The following is a 14,140-nucleotide window of genomic DNA, read 5'->3' as shown; positions in this document are numbered from 1 at the left end:
ATTTGAACCGGAGATGAGCTTCTTCCCGTCCGATGTCCATGCCAAGCTGCGAACTATATCGAAATTATAGTGTTTCAGTGTTTTGAGAAGCTCGCCGCTTTTTGCATCCCAGATTGTTACAGCGTCCTCCTGGTCTCCACCCACCGCAATTTTTGATGAGTCAGGCGAGTACATCACCGCATACATCCAGTTGTTCCCAGTTTTGATTGTCAGGACAGTAGTGCCGGTGTTGACATCCCAGACTCTTACCGTCCCATCCCAGGATCCACTCGCTACTCGCTCACCATCTGCACTCCAGCATAATGCATACACAGTTCTGGTGTGTCCTGCCCAATTGGCAATGACCTTCGTCGTGTCAACATCAAACAACCTCACATTCCCGTCATCGCCTCCGCTGGCAATTGTCTTCCCATTTGGGGACAATACCATGGACCACACTGCGTCATTCTCGTCCCGCCAGTCCTTGCCTATCTGTGTACCACTCTCTAGGTCCCATCGTCGGAGTGAGCCGTCCAACGAACATGTAACGATGTGTCCGCCATGCAGGTGCACGATGCCGTTTATCCAGTGGGTATGGCCTCGCATCGTCTGGCGTGGCGTAACTGGCGTCTTGCTGGTAGAGGAAGACATGGTCTGCGCTTGGAGTCTCGACTACGGCAGATCGTGGACTGCGTATACAAGATAAGTCTGTCGGGATCTTTGAATGACTAGACCGAACTGTCTGACAATGGCAATGGTTATTGATGCTTGTCAGAATCACAGAAGCCATGGTTCACGAGATATTGTGCCTACAGGATTCAATCCTCACTCACAAGACGCATGTCGTATGTAGGCGCTGCGAAATTCAAGAATGTGTCAGAGTATCTGAAGTTGCTGGTGAGCGAGTCGTCAGCTTCAACCGCATAGAGTATCACTCACATGAAGCACCGTTCGGAGGAGCCCAGTGCACAATCACCAGCAATCAATGAATGTCTGGTTGGGAGTTGAGGAAGCTGGAGGGTTGTTCATGCCGTTTTTAAAGCTGTGTCTCATCCGGTGATCGCTTCACAGCAATGATCCTGCTGTGTAGACGAAGCGCACAGGTCTGGACCGCGCTCTTCGACATATCCTTACTTCCCGCATGCTTCCTCGGTGATTTTTTTGTCATTGTCTTTCCCTCATTACATCGACTTTGTCCTCCAGCTGTGCTTGTGTTTCATCGGGCAGACTACTGTCTGTTCAACTATACTCTATGGGACTTCCTCGAGTTTTCTTTCCGACGCAGAAATGCCTAACATAGCGATACAGACATCTTTCGAAACATGTGTTTGAAGCGCAAGCACATTCCGCTTGAAATTGACGACCCATAGACGGTAGAACCAGCAAAGATGATCATAGACGTCAAGTTGTCATAGTTGGCGCCAGAGAGGTGAATCTTATATATATTGTCATCAAATCGGTATTTGTTACAGTGTTAATAAAGAATTGCTGATATGCTAAAAATGCGAGAAAGAGATCAGCTAACATGTCGGAAATGTGAAGAGGAGCAGACCAAACCGATAAATCTGAAGGTAGAAGAGAATAAAGGGAAAGGAAACATGCGAGAAGTGAAGATATGTTAAGGCCGTTTAGTATATACCGCTCGATGATGGTTGCAACTTGAATGTCGAGTGGAGTCTGGGGTGCTTTCGTTATGAATGCTGTGAAGGGTGTTCGGATTGCGTTTGCGCAGGGTTTGAAGGAAATGAGTAAGATCCGACTCGGACATATAAATAGGAGGCCAATCAAGAGTTTTAGATGTCTAGCGTTTTTTAGTTACCTCAGGGTGTATCTCCTTTGGATTCATGTCCCATGAGCGGCTTGCCCAGAAAAGGTTACCTTCAAGTTGGAATGACGTCCAGGTGCCCGGCGGGGACGCATCAATTTTACCGTTCTCTATCCGCCGTATAGAGCGGCTCCACCTGCTCGCGTCCCATCTCAGTCTAGTGGGTTCAAGTTCACCGTCCTGCACTAGATAAGAATGAGTATCATGTGCACGTAACCGAGACCGTTACCATACACCTGCCCCCTGCGACTTGATCAGTTTCTATCAACGTCTTCGTAGCACCTCCAGGGCAAGTACCATGAGTCTATTGAAGATCCCCTTCATCCTGGTTTCGGCCATCGGAATTCATATTTCGCTCACTTCCCCTTCTCCGTCACCGTCATCTAAAGAGTGTGTGGTGCCATCAGTGTTCGAATTCATCACTGAATGGGGTATAAAACTTGGCTGCGCGGGGTTAATGAAGGTGAGTCAACCACCTAAATACCGGCCGTTTGTTTGTATTAATCTGTGGAAAATGTAACAGACCAACACATGGGTAATATCGCTTGTTGAAGTGGCAAACATCTTGGCTACACGTTTAGGTCCCTCGGATATTCCAGAAGGCATTAGTGGCACTAGAGCTATGCAGCTTTTGCGCGTCCCCCACCCTACACCAATCACCCCCGCTTTCCTCGTCGGCAGTATTGCCATCGCACTTGGTGGCGCATTGAGACTTTATTGCATGTCGACGTTAGGAAAATTTTGGAGCTTCAATCTCAGCGTTAGAAAAGAGCACAGACTTGTGACAAGCGGGCCGTACTCAGTAGTGCGCCACCCAAGCTACACTGGTCTCCTTCTCCAAAGTGCTGGGATGGCTGTTGCGTACGGGAGCCAAGGATCATGGATGAGGCAGTCCGGGATCTTGTAAGTGCCTTTCATCAAAGCATTAGCGAGTAGCTCTTTCGTACTTGTCATAATCAACACCTGGTTTTCCCTCAGCCGTCCTGCATTGGAGGACCAAATGTTGCAGCGTGCTCTGGGAGAAGAATGGGAGAATTGGGCAAAGGAAGTAAGATATCGGCTTGTTCCTGGAATTTATTGATTACTACACACATAATGCTAGCTATAGTAGGCGCACACTGTAACTGACAAGAGTGAGAATAGCCGGCAGAGGAGTGCATCTGGACGTGAACTCAAAGGCGTTGTGGATTCGGTTTCTTCATCAGTGCTGAGTCGAGGTCGAGGCAAAAATGAGGAAGGGCGGGGGCACGTGTGGGATCTACCCGCGAAGGCGTGGAGGGTTGCTGAAGTGCGTCTGGTGCATTATTCTCACGTGAAAAGCAGTGAATGAATGATGACAGGCGAGCGAAGAGTGCACGTGGATGGAACGCCGAGGATTGCGGAAGTTCTGTCGCTTCACCACTGTCGGATCGAAAGCGATGGAGGAGCGAAAAGGCGAGCGAGGAGTGCATTGCAGAGGAGTGAGGGTGGGTACCATCCATTGGAGAGGCCTGAGAGCACGGACGTCTAGATAAGAACTAAAAATTGAAATACTCATTACGCACATCAACATCAGCCTCCATTCCAGCAAAAAACGTTGGTGAGAGCTCATCGACACCGCCAAACTGGCAAAGACATCGCATAGCATCAGCCTGAGATACTACTGTTATAATGAATGATATACCTCCAAAAATGATATGTCACTGAGCGAAGAGCGATGCGTGTGCTGTATTCCGGAATCATTTTGAGATGCCTTCTGTTTGAGTCTGGTGCCTAACAGCAGACAGCGTCAGTGAGGCAGAGCGTGTGATATGTTGACACTCACAAGATTGGAAGTAGGTCCTCAAGGTCAGCTTCTTTAAGGATAACATGAACGTCTTATGTGTACGCATTTTCAGTCGTGCAGGCAGTGACTAGTATCTTTCCATCGGGAAAAAGAGCTCCAGAGCACAAAGCCTCTTCGTGCTGGAGGGGTGGTCCGACTGGGAGGTTGACGAGATCCCATAGATGCGCTGTTGCATCGAATGATGCACTTGCTACTAGTAGCTAGGAGGCGGTTGTTCGAATACAAGTAGATGGCGGTGACAGCGTGTGTCTTCAAAGCTTCAAGGCAAGCGGCAGTGTCGAATATCCTAATTAGGCGAGATCATATGTTGAGTCCAAACTGTCAAGTTCGCAGTGCAGGAGAAACCATCGCCCGTGGCTCAGGTAAGTTTTGTTTGAATAGTACTTGGGAACGTGAGCTGATATATATATCCAACTTATACCCGTGACTTAGGATTGTGTGGAGGGGCTCAAACGGCGCTCTTGCCATTGCCTTCAGTACGTCCCGGACCTAGCATGCCTACACCTATCCCAAAGGTAGCACACTCTTACGCTTCTTTGCCTATGGTTCTTATCAAAGTTTCAATTTAAACACATGGGTCAAAATTGCGGCGTAGGAAAAGTTGCCGTGTTTGAGTGAGTGGCACTGTACAGCGGGGGCAGAAGACGTACACATCCATCACCTGTTCCCCTCGATTCCTGTCCGCCACACGTTACTACGGCAACGTGCATTCATGTACCGGAAAGGTACGAGTGAGCAAGGGGGAAACTCGATCAGATAGCCAAGTCAGTGGCGATGGTGACCTCGTGGACATCTTCGGCCAGCCGCTCGACACCACCATCCTACCGTCGCCTTTCTATTCGCGATTTTATGAGATGTGGAGGACAACACACTATGTCGATGATGACGATGAATGGGACAAGGAGCACAGTATGAAGAAGGCGGGGGGGCCTGCATGAGGTTCATTTCAAGTTATCTTCTCTCTGATGTACCTGTCCTGACGTTCTATGAGTTTCATCCTATCAGCTAATAGTGTCGCATCCGAAAGCGGACTACGAACCCATGACATTTCTTGATGCAAAGGAACGCATCCCTAGATCTTTCAGGTGCAAGAAATTATCTTCATCTTGTATCATCTAAAGATCTGACCGCTACCACAACTGCTTGTAGTCATAAAACGTTGAAGCGCCACTGTCCACTGATCAGTCGGTGCAAAAGCGGCGACCATCCATGGCATCCTGTTCATCAATGGTTTAAATGCCTCAGCCACAAGATTGATGGCGCTCGTACAAGCTCTGCTTGTCATTTAACGTTCAACGTTCAATGATGACGATCAACCTTTCTGTACGACGATTGGATACTCGACGGGCACATGATGATGGAGTCCGGCGACCATTCCCTATAAGAATGACACAAGATTCTTATGGCCGTGATCGTGACATCAACACACCCCCGAAAAATTGTTGTTCGGCCGGCCGACCTAACCTTCGAGAAGAAGGCACTGGGCGTTCTATGATAGAATGATACATTATGAAAATCATGCGAACGTCATACAAAACCCGCATGTGACAACAAGCAACGTTGATCATGTCGTAAGCGTATGTTGGAGGCTCTGTGAGATACGGGAATTGAAACTACCGGAATGCTTTAGAACGGGCTGTATCACTGGTTTGGGGCCACTGATATAGATACGACCTTCACAAGTCAGAACAAACTTTTAGAAAGCACAGCAACAGCAACAGCAACTGCTGGCCATGGGCAAGTTCTGGATTAATTGCGGTGATGTAAAACGGAGTGACTAGCATTTGACCAACACTCCGACGCATCATGATAGCGAAGTATCATTGACAATAATGAGCTCATGTGGGTCTGATAAGTAACCACATCCTTGTGTAGAGAAGACTTCTTTTCACGCAATGGACTCGAAGAACGTCGGAAGAATGGATGCGTCAGTCAGCAGACCCTTGTTATCACGAACAAATGAGAAATGCGAAGCAAGGAGCTGAGAAACCCAGTGCCCTGCATGAAACTCGTGTGGAGATCAGGCTGGACGAAATGGGCTATGCTCCGAAAGCACTGCTAAATGTGAGAACGAGAAGATCCGGTAGGTCTGAGTTCAGGGATCGATAGTTGGTGATGAATGAATGATGGCATGCGGCCGGGTACGCTTAATTCAAGTGTTGGGGTGGCCGTGGAGAACGTGTGATCACTGTGATGCGTATCGTGAGGATGATCATCGAAGATGCCGGACTAGCGGGACCATCGGAAGGACCGCCAAGGACCGGTTTAGTGGTCTGCAGTGGACCTTCGGAAGCATTTCGGCGGCATTGCACAGCGCCTTTGGTAAAGTTATAACCACACTCAACGAACGTTTTGTTCACTCATCCAACACAGTCACAGTTCCGACAACATCCACAGTAAAATGTCCACTCATCCTTCTCCAGACCCATTTCAACGTAGGTTTTTATCTTTTGTTCTTACCTTTGAAAATCTGACGTTCGTTGGTAGCCATGACTATGTCGCCATCTTCCAGTGTGCAACACTCGCCCCCTGTTGATCTCAGACGTATGACGTCCAACTCGACGCTGCTTACTCCCCAGAAAGATTCAACTAGGGAACATAGACTCTCAACTCATACTTCTCAGCACCTGAATACAACAAGGATGGGCTCTCGCTCACCTTCTTCAATTCCTTCATCGCCGACATCTGCGTAAGCCACTCCACTTTCATCAAATACCTACTTATATTTATCGCAACTACAGTCATTCATCGTCATCCGCAATTTTCGAGCGTGATATTGAGCCCATGCACCCTCCTTCCCCCCCTTCTCACCCGAATCCCCATCGCATTGCGCGTGCAAAAGGCACTGAACAACTCGAGCACAGTGTACCTTCTGTGCTCGATAGTGCTGCTTCAATTCTCGCAGCCTCCTCTCCCATGGAGGAAGATTACATTTCGGTCGTCAGTCCTTCGCGAGATCGTGATCGCCTCACTACTAGCGGTTTCGCTAGCCCAATCGGTAGCTTGAGAAGCAGAAGCCCAAGTCCATCAGGAAGGACGAGCTTGTTGCTGAGCATTCCATCTCAGCAGGGGCCCATTACTCCCCTTAATTTATCTACGCCGGGTGTGGGAGCGGGCAGTCCGCAGCGGTTGAGCATCCAGACGAGCCCACTCGCTTTTCCCTCAAAACAGGGTACAAGTGGCAAGGCGTCTGCCGCACCTTCTATCAGCACGCCTGCATCTGTATATTACTCCACGCTCTCATCAGTCGAACCATCACCCACGACCACGACTGCGGAGCATCCTTCCTCTGCACTCCCCCCTATCGCCATCTCAACACTGTCGCCTTCATCAACCTACACATCTTCACCTTACATACGTCCCATCACCATCTCCCACCCTCCGTCTCCAACGCACGGACCCACTAAGCGTCTCTCGTTCATGAGTTACGCCGATCTGCTCGCATCAACACCGGCATCAATGGTTCCGTTGTCATCATTCACTACCTGCGCAACTCCTGAGCCGCCACCTCATATTCCTGGTGTGGAAGGTTACGCCCTCAACCAACATGATGCTGCGAGTCTCAGTGGTCGTGAGCGTGACAGCATCGCCATGCTCGATGACGTCGGTGGCGAATGGCAGCGCGAGGGTCTCGGACGAGGCCTCGAAGAGAGATTGGAGGCGTTGATGATCGTCCCTAGTAAAGCATAAATCTACATCTCAAGGCGCTGAAGTCAAACAGTCCCGCGTTTTTGACTCACGCGAATCCGACATGAAACTAATGATATTTTACGATTTCACGCTGTACTAATCTGTCGTTCGTTCTATGCATATCTTTCGCTATTCCTATTCTTATTCCCGCCCTCGATACCGGCTACCTACTACTTCCTTGTTTTCCACGACATCGAGTCAACAAAAATATCTATGTATGATCGTCTTATTTGTTACTTATGATATGATCGATTTTTTCGCATTTAGGTACCAGGGGTTACTTTACTCTTGTGAAGATTTCCCTTCAAGTTGATGTTTAGCTTCGGGTATTCGTATACTGATACGATACAATAGTTCAGATAGTTGTTGTCAATTTTAGTGTGGTCTAGATGACATGTCTTTGATCAAGCCAAGCAAGTACGATATGTACAAGGACCCCCTTCGGTCGTCTTGAGAGAATATATGGTGGGAAAAGGAGGCCGAGGCCGCTGCTATGAGAGTGTTCTCCATTGAATGCGATCCATGAAAGCCACGAATTGGGAGTCATCGATGCTGCGGCCGCAGGCTGGAGATGCGAATGTTTGGTCATGACTTCACTCATAGGTGTCGGCCGCCAGAGTATGCTCCGAGGACTCCCGCAGAAAATCTCCCTCAGCAACACAGCAATCGAGCAAGCGCAGCGTCCGCACAGCATGACGTCGTGGATTGGCAATAGCCACCGAGCCGGCTTTACAGCTATTTTCATATCGAGACAAGAATCTCTTGACCGCTTTCGTTTATTATTGGAGCGAGGCGATCCATGATGCTAGTAGCTACTTTTGTAAGTCCTACGTCAATTATGGGGCTTGGCCGGGGCGATGCAATTGTTGTGACGTGCGCGCTGATTGATCCTGCGACCAGCTGCACACGGTGATGGTTGTATCATACTACGCTGCTATTATCAACTGTAGGTGATCTTCATTGTCAAGCAACGAAGCCTTCGCTGTGCGAAACACCAAAATGTTGTCAAAGGCAAGTCGTGCTTGTGGACAACCCACTTATGTCAACAGCCGGTTTCTGTGCATGATGGCATGATGACGGTCGGCAGTCGTTGTACTACATAATACTCCCAAAAGTTATGATGATGACTTACAAAGGTAGCTAGCATGAGCGCCTCTGTTTGAACACTAAACAAAAGCAGCTAAGTGAACTTTTATTGAAAATAGCTGTAATGATACTGTACAAGTACTAGTTTGACTTGTTTCGCTGCACAAACCGAAAAACTGCGTTTAGTATGGACAATGTGGAGCAGCGACTGAACCTAAGTTATCATGGATTCGTAGAAGGAATAGTACTGAAAGCCTAATTTCGGAAGGAGTAATGGATACCTACTAGCACACAGACGTCCCAAACAACACCGACAAAGATCGAGATACTGGAAGAATTGACTATTCAGTGAGTACTAATACATCTCTGACGCTAAAGAATACAAGAATTAACCAGCACGACATTAGAGAAAAAGGAAAACATATCGCCAGATACCAAGCAAACAAACAAGGACAGACATCGTATCCAACCACGAAAAGTTTATGACATGCCAGTACCCATGCAGAACCTCCATCACTAATACTCAAGATTCGCCCGCTTCCTGAGGTCTTTTACCACTCGTGTGAACAAGGCGGAAGCATAGGTTCGAAAAATGGTGGTAGAATGGTGAACCTAAAATCGACACCAAATGACAAACGCAAAGGAAAGCAAATGTTATGCTCAGATAAAGTTGGACAGTCTCGGAGTGAGATGCGAACCCCGTGAGCACAATAGCTGACGATGAACTGTGTAAGTCACGACCACGCACAACGAGGTGAACTGCTCACCTATGAGCAAAAGCACCACTGATATAGTAAAGATGACGATTGGCACTGCCATACCCAGGAGGTGCCAGAATATTCTCCAGCGCCTCTCGATTATAATCTGTGTCACGGTGAGGTCAACTCTAACCTGCCACTTCGACAATAGACGATACGCACTTCTGCAGCACTACGCTTTTGAAAAAGGATCCCGGCGGCAGATACCTTCAGCTGGAACAATAGCCCAAATAATGAAAAGACAAGCGACTCCGCCAAACAGGCGTAAGATGCCTTAGATGTGTAGTCAACATCGTTCACAAGTGGTGGATTTGAGGAGATAAAAACTGCCGCAGTGGCAAGCACGAGTCCTTGCTGCGCAAGAACACATTAATGCGATCAATTTGAATGACTGATGCCCATCATCGACTTACCACTGTGCTCACTTGATTAAGTTGGGTTAGATATTGACGATGCAATTCTTCCCAGGTGTTTCCCTCTCGCAAGAGGTCGTACAACCAGTGCAGATCGCTGCGCCAAGTGAATACGAAGCAGCATATGCCGAGAAATGAAGGGTTTTGGAGCATCCCACTTGTTTGGAAACTTGTCGAAAAAGCTCTCGTTCGGGGTGGTGTGTGGCCGAGATGACTGTGAGCACCCACTGACAACTCGAGTTTTCTCACTTGGGCTGGACATGAGCAGCAGTAAGGCGGTAACCGATTTATCCGAGTCAAGAACAATCGCGAGGATATATAGGTCGCGTAAAGGGTTTATACTGCCTCATGTTGACCGCGCCTAGGACGTGATGGTGCAACGCCACTGTATTTTAGTCTTGCAGCACAGAAAATTCGAATGCACGTGTAACTTCCTTTCGTCACAATGAGCGCCAACATTTTAGGAGGAGCGGCAGATGTGGCTGTATGATTGCACAACATCAAATTTATGCCCTGAAGCATCTCTGGAAGGGAGAGGTAAGGTTTCAGAGGGGACAAACTGTCCCCATAACTTGAATGCCTTGTGAACTTGAGAAATTTTCGTGCATTACTCTGTAAGTACTACATAGCTCGTTAAAGTTCAGTTCGGGAACGAATTGATACGCACCGCCCAAGCAAGGCTTGATTCTCGGCCCTGAATGTTGCATAAAAACCAAAGTAGGCTCGCCTATCGTCAAATGAGGGATTGCCGAAGTACGCGCTAGAAGCGCCAGCGCTATTTTCCTGGACAAGAACGGAAGTCGCGCGCCAAGCTGAACCGAGAACGTGAATCTGATCGAGATAATAATGGATATACACGAGTGAAGGGGATGGAAGAAATCTACAGCGGAAAGGCATGCTGATGGCATGTACATTGGAAGGCAGTAACAAAGTTCTTAAGGGCAGAAAATAAGCGCGTATGTCGTAAAAGAAATTGAGTGAAATGACAGAACCCTTTCGGCACGGTAAACACCCTACCACGCAGCTGCCCAAGAATTTCGGACAGGAGGCAAAGGCACGATAGACAGTAGGTCAGAGCATCGACAGTCGCATACAAGTGAGGAGTAATTGCGACACGCAATCGTTGTTCGAGCGAACAATCAAAATCGCACCTACTAAGAGCCAACCTAAAGAAGCATTAAAGAAAACAGCCAGAATTCACCGTTTCCCTTCAAATTCCTGTATTTCATAGGTCCATTGAATATGAGCTCTTACTGGATGTGAAGGAAGGTCAGTTAAAGGCCGGAGTCGAAGACCCTCGACCCACTAAACTGTATATAGCTCATCGCCTGGAAGAATGACTCAGACGAGTCAAAAAAGCTACCCACGATGAATGTCACTGTGAATGGTGATTTCTCGAACTTGTCAGAAACGCGCATGTCCTGCATGATGCACGGGTGTACATCGGACCTGACACCCTGTCCGTGCTATGTGAATTGTCTGGTTGGCTGGGGCGAGCCGCTTAACTCGGCTTCTGATAGTGTGGAATGGATAAACGGTGGCGAGGCGCTGGATTGAGCGCTCGTTTTGGATATTAGATGAGTTTTGCCGCCGCCAAGGTGATCGAACTCGGTGAGGGACAAGCTGGACTGATCATCACCAAAAGGGCAATCAACAGATCAACAGTATCATGGTCTTCTTTTCCAGACTTTTGTTATTGAGTCCTGGGCACGGGATGAGGGGTCTGCATTGAATGCATAGAGATGATGCTTACCAGGAGCACAGCGGAAGGCTTTGAGGTAGGTGCTGACTTCCAGAATACTTCGTAAACGACATCAAGTGACACACATCGTCACGTACTTCAATAATCGAATTGAACAGGGCTGCTTACAGCAACGGATAAAGCATGACCAGAACAGACTCAATCGCTCAACCACTCGCGGAATCTTCCTAGCTGCATGTGAGTGACTGCCTACCACTCACCACGTAGGAGAGAGAACTGTGAACGAGCACATCGTACAGTTGGCAACCTACTGGCACTATACACTCGATAATCGAATCAGTGACATGTCATACGGGAACGTAGCATTCGATGAAAAGGCACCTGTACATTGATTCCGGAACCTAGCGAAACGCACGTGCTAATCAGAACCCCCGGATTTTGCCAAGCGCCCTGAATATAGTACGAGCTTACCTAAATAGTGCCACACTTGTATCACCTGATGCATGATGTACTAGGGGCCGGCGTTGCCGACTAATAACCTTGCTCCGGTTGTTCCCGCGTCTTCGTTTTCTTCTTTCTTTCTTTCGATTATATGCCCGTATGATCACTTTTTGCATTTCAGCTGAACCTTGTACAACTTCCAGAATATCAGCTCGTCGACGTTTTGCGGAATAGGAAAAGCTATTGGGACCACCTTCGGTGATTATGTCCTTGATGGTAAGGTGTTCCGCGAACTCCATGATTTCTTCAATGGTCAGAGCGTGTGTGATCGTATCCGCATGTGCGGCACTGGATGAGGTGTCGTTTTCCTCGATAAGAGAACTGTTTACTGGAAAAATGTCAGGCTATCTCTTACAGTGATCTCGCGCATGATTCTCACCACTTGCTTTTGCCGCTATCTTTGATACTTGCGACGAAGGACCAGGAACTAAAGCCCCAAGCTTGGTCATCTTTACTATCTCTTTGATGATCAATTCACTCTTCATATTGGTCAGTGAGCAAATGAACCTGAATAAGTAATCCGAATCATACTTTCGCAACCTTTTGTAGCTGTGCGTGGGTGAGCTGGCGAAGGGTAGCTTCATCGGTGTCGGTTGACGATGGACAAGACATTTCGTCGTTGGATGTATCTCACGTTGGCTGATTAACAGTCTTTCATTTTGCGCAGTGTAGGATTTAATGTATCATGTTCCTCACTTCAAGGTACATGCAGAGTCGATTGGTCAAGCCGAGACGAGCTCATGCCCGTTGTTCCTTCGTCACAGGAAGCCAAGGAGGGCTACGCCCTCCTTTGGCTTCCTGGCCTCAGGCTGCATCCTAATAAATTGTGCATTTTGAATAATTTTGAAAATACATTTATGAGCAGTTCAAAAAAACTAAAAACACAATCTACCACCACATAAAGTACATAGTACATAGTACATAGTAAGATCAGTCAGTTCTACATTCTTTGAGCAGGATTCTGACAAAATTACAAAATATATAACAGTATCATTGAATGTACAGTACATATCCCAATAATGCATATGGTCGGGAGCCTGAAAATGCCATGCATTACCATGGATATGCACGATGCTGGATGTCACACACTGTGACACCGTGTGACCTTGTTATAACCACAGTAGATAGTACACCAATTACTTGGTAAAATATTGATCTAATGATGCCTGCTTTGCATTCTGTAGCTCCTCCCGTCACAACTGACCACAATAACTACAGAGTTCCTCTAAGGCTAACCGAGGATTACCATATTGTAAGCAGGCGGTCTCAATTCGCTGACATAATGCGCTCAATTCTATGTTGTTGCCGTCATCGTCGTCATCAGATTCAATCTCAATAGGCTTAGCAGTTTCCTGAGTAGGTTTATTGACAACTTTGCTCGGATTGAGACATTGTAAAGACTTTTGTGATATCTTATCTAGCATATTTTGCTGCTTATATTCACACATAGAACAATGCAGCCCCCATTAATAGTACCCAGACAATGCATATTACCCTCAAAAGTTCATGCATTATTCAGTATGAAGTTTTTAGTGCATAATGGCTGCGCCCACGATGGGACCCTGCCAAAGTCAATGCATTATCTAGGATATGCATTACTGGGATATGCATTATTGGGATATGTACTGTATTTATTTTCCCATCTTTGCCTGTCGGAAAAAAGTTCCCAGGGTTTTAAGGCCTTGCAAGACATTTTATAATGCTCTATTTGGAGGGTGTCCTTATAAGGGCTTTTAAACGGGTAAGATGATATTTTAATGCCCATTAAAAGGCACTTATAAGGGCCCTTTTGATGACCTTATGTTGAGTTTTGCCTCGCTGTGCCTCAGAATGGCCCGTTAAAATGCCTTGTAAGGCCCTCTTAAGGTGCTGAGCTGAACTTGTAATCCGGCAGTATTACAATGGTACCTAACTTTTTTCCGACACCTACCCATCTCCCAATTGTCTCCTACATCCTCCCATCTCCCGTCTCCTGTCTCCCGTCTCCCGTCTCCTGTCTTCCATCTCCCGTCTCAGTTTCCCAGTTTCTCATTTTCCAGTCCTTCTGTCTCTCATTCTCCCGTTGTCCCAGTTTCCTGTCCTCCCATTCTCCAGTTTTTGAGTCCACATTGTCTTTGTCTCCTTTGATTTTTGATTTTTCACAACCTTCTGTCATTCATCTCCTGTCACCATATATTTGTTTTCCCTCTGTCTGTAATTGATATGTTGTTTCATTATTTGCTGTGTGTATACAGATACTACTATAACAATTACAGTAGGGAAAAAACTCATATCTGCCTTCCCTGCTCAAACACATCTTTTATTGTTATTTAATGCCATGTACATATACAGTTACCAACATCGTGCTAAGTTCCCAACGGG

The 14,140-nt window shown here is 47.2% G+C and overlaps 4 protein-coding genes across 4 annotated transcripts; 2 read left to right on the top strand and 2 right to left on the bottom strand.

Moving 5' to 3' along the window:
* Window positions 1–2,102: 2,102 nt before the first annotated feature.
* Window positions 2,103–3,294, top strand: F5147DRAFT_820735 (uncharacterized protein; the record flags this gene model as incomplete). Its single annotated transcript, XM_041443674.1, has 3 exons — window positions 2,103–2,267; window positions 2,328–2,707; window positions 2,783–3,294. 3 exons carry the CDS (start codon window positions 2,103–2,105, stop codon window positions 2,883–2,885), a joined length of 648 nt encoding a protein of 215 aa, XP_041287387.1. The 3' UTR covers window positions 2,886–3,294.
* A 2,631-nt stretch (window positions 3,295–5,925) lies between these two features.
* On the top strand, window positions 5,926–7,486 carry F5147DRAFT_418155 (uncharacterized protein). Its single transcript, XM_041429724.1, has 3 exons — window positions 5,926–6,064; window positions 6,117–6,318; window positions 6,371–7,486. The coding sequence occupies exons 1-3, from the start codon at window positions 6,031–6,033 to the stop codon at window positions 7,317–7,319; spliced, it is 1,185 nt and encodes a 394-aa protein (XP_041287386.1). The 5' UTR covers window positions 5,926–6,030; the 3' UTR covers window positions 7,320–7,486.
* A 1,437-nt stretch (window positions 7,487–8,923) lies between these two features.
* Window positions 8,924–9,925, bottom strand: F5147DRAFT_418091 (uncharacterized protein). The gene is made up of 5 exons (XM_041429723.1): window positions 9,577–9,925; window positions 9,326–9,517; window positions 9,173–9,269; window positions 9,104–9,119; window positions 8,924–9,017 (listed from the first exon to the last, which is right to left on the bottom strand). Exons 1-5 carry the CDS (start codon window positions 9,727–9,729, stop codon window positions 8,957–8,959), a joined length of 519 nt encoding a protein of 172 aa, XP_041287385.1. The 5' UTR covers window positions 9,730–9,925; the 3' UTR covers window positions 8,924–8,956.
* Window positions 9,926–11,745: 1,820 nt separating this feature from the next.
* F5147DRAFT_779119 (uncharacterized protein) lies at window positions 11,746–12,391 on the bottom strand (the record flags this gene model as incomplete). The annotated part of the gene is made up of 3 exons (XM_041442247.1): window positions 11,746–12,107; window positions 12,159–12,258; window positions 12,311–12,391. The coding sequence occupies 3 exons, from the start codon at window positions 12,389–12,391 to the stop codon at window positions 11,746–11,748; spliced, it is 543 nt and encodes a 180-aa protein (XP_041287384.1).
* Between the last annotated feature and the right edge of the window lie 1,749 nt (window positions 12,392–14,140).

Source organism: Suillus discolor (assembly GCF_016758755.1).
Source record: "Suillus discolor strain FC423 chromosome Unknown F5147scaffold_81, whole genome shotgun sequence".
NCBI lineage: Eukaryota > Fungi > Basidiomycota > Agaricomycetes > Boletales > Suillaceae > Suillus > Suillus discolor.
The sequence above is the reverse complement of the archived record's forward strand: the minus strand, read 5'-3'. Positions and strand labels throughout refer to the sequence as shown.

Coding starts and splice junctions, on each gene's coding strand:
- F5147DRAFT_418091 (XM_041429723.1), bottom strand. CDS start 9,729: ATGCTCCAAAACCCTTCATTTCTCGGCATATGCTGCTTCGTATTCACT. Junction 9,518..9,576: donor TTAATCAAGTGAGCACAGTG/GTAAGTCGATGA, acceptor GTTCTTGCGCAG/CAAGGACTCGTGCTTGCCAC. Junction 9,270..9,325: donor AAAAGCGTAGTGCTGCAGAA/GTGCGTATCGTC, acceptor ACCGTGACACAG/ATTATAATCGAGAGGCGCTG.
- F5147DRAFT_418155 (XM_041429724.1), top strand. CDS start 6,031: ATGTCCACTCATCCTTCTCCAGACCCATTTCAAC. Junction 6,065..6,116: donor TTCTCCAGACCCATTTCAAC/GTAGGTTTTTAT, acceptor GTTCGTTGGTAG/CCATGACTATGTCGCCATCT. Junction 6,319..6,370: donor CCTTCATCGCCGACATCTGC/GTAAGCCACTCC, acceptor TCGCAACTACAG/TCATTCATCGTCATCCGCAA.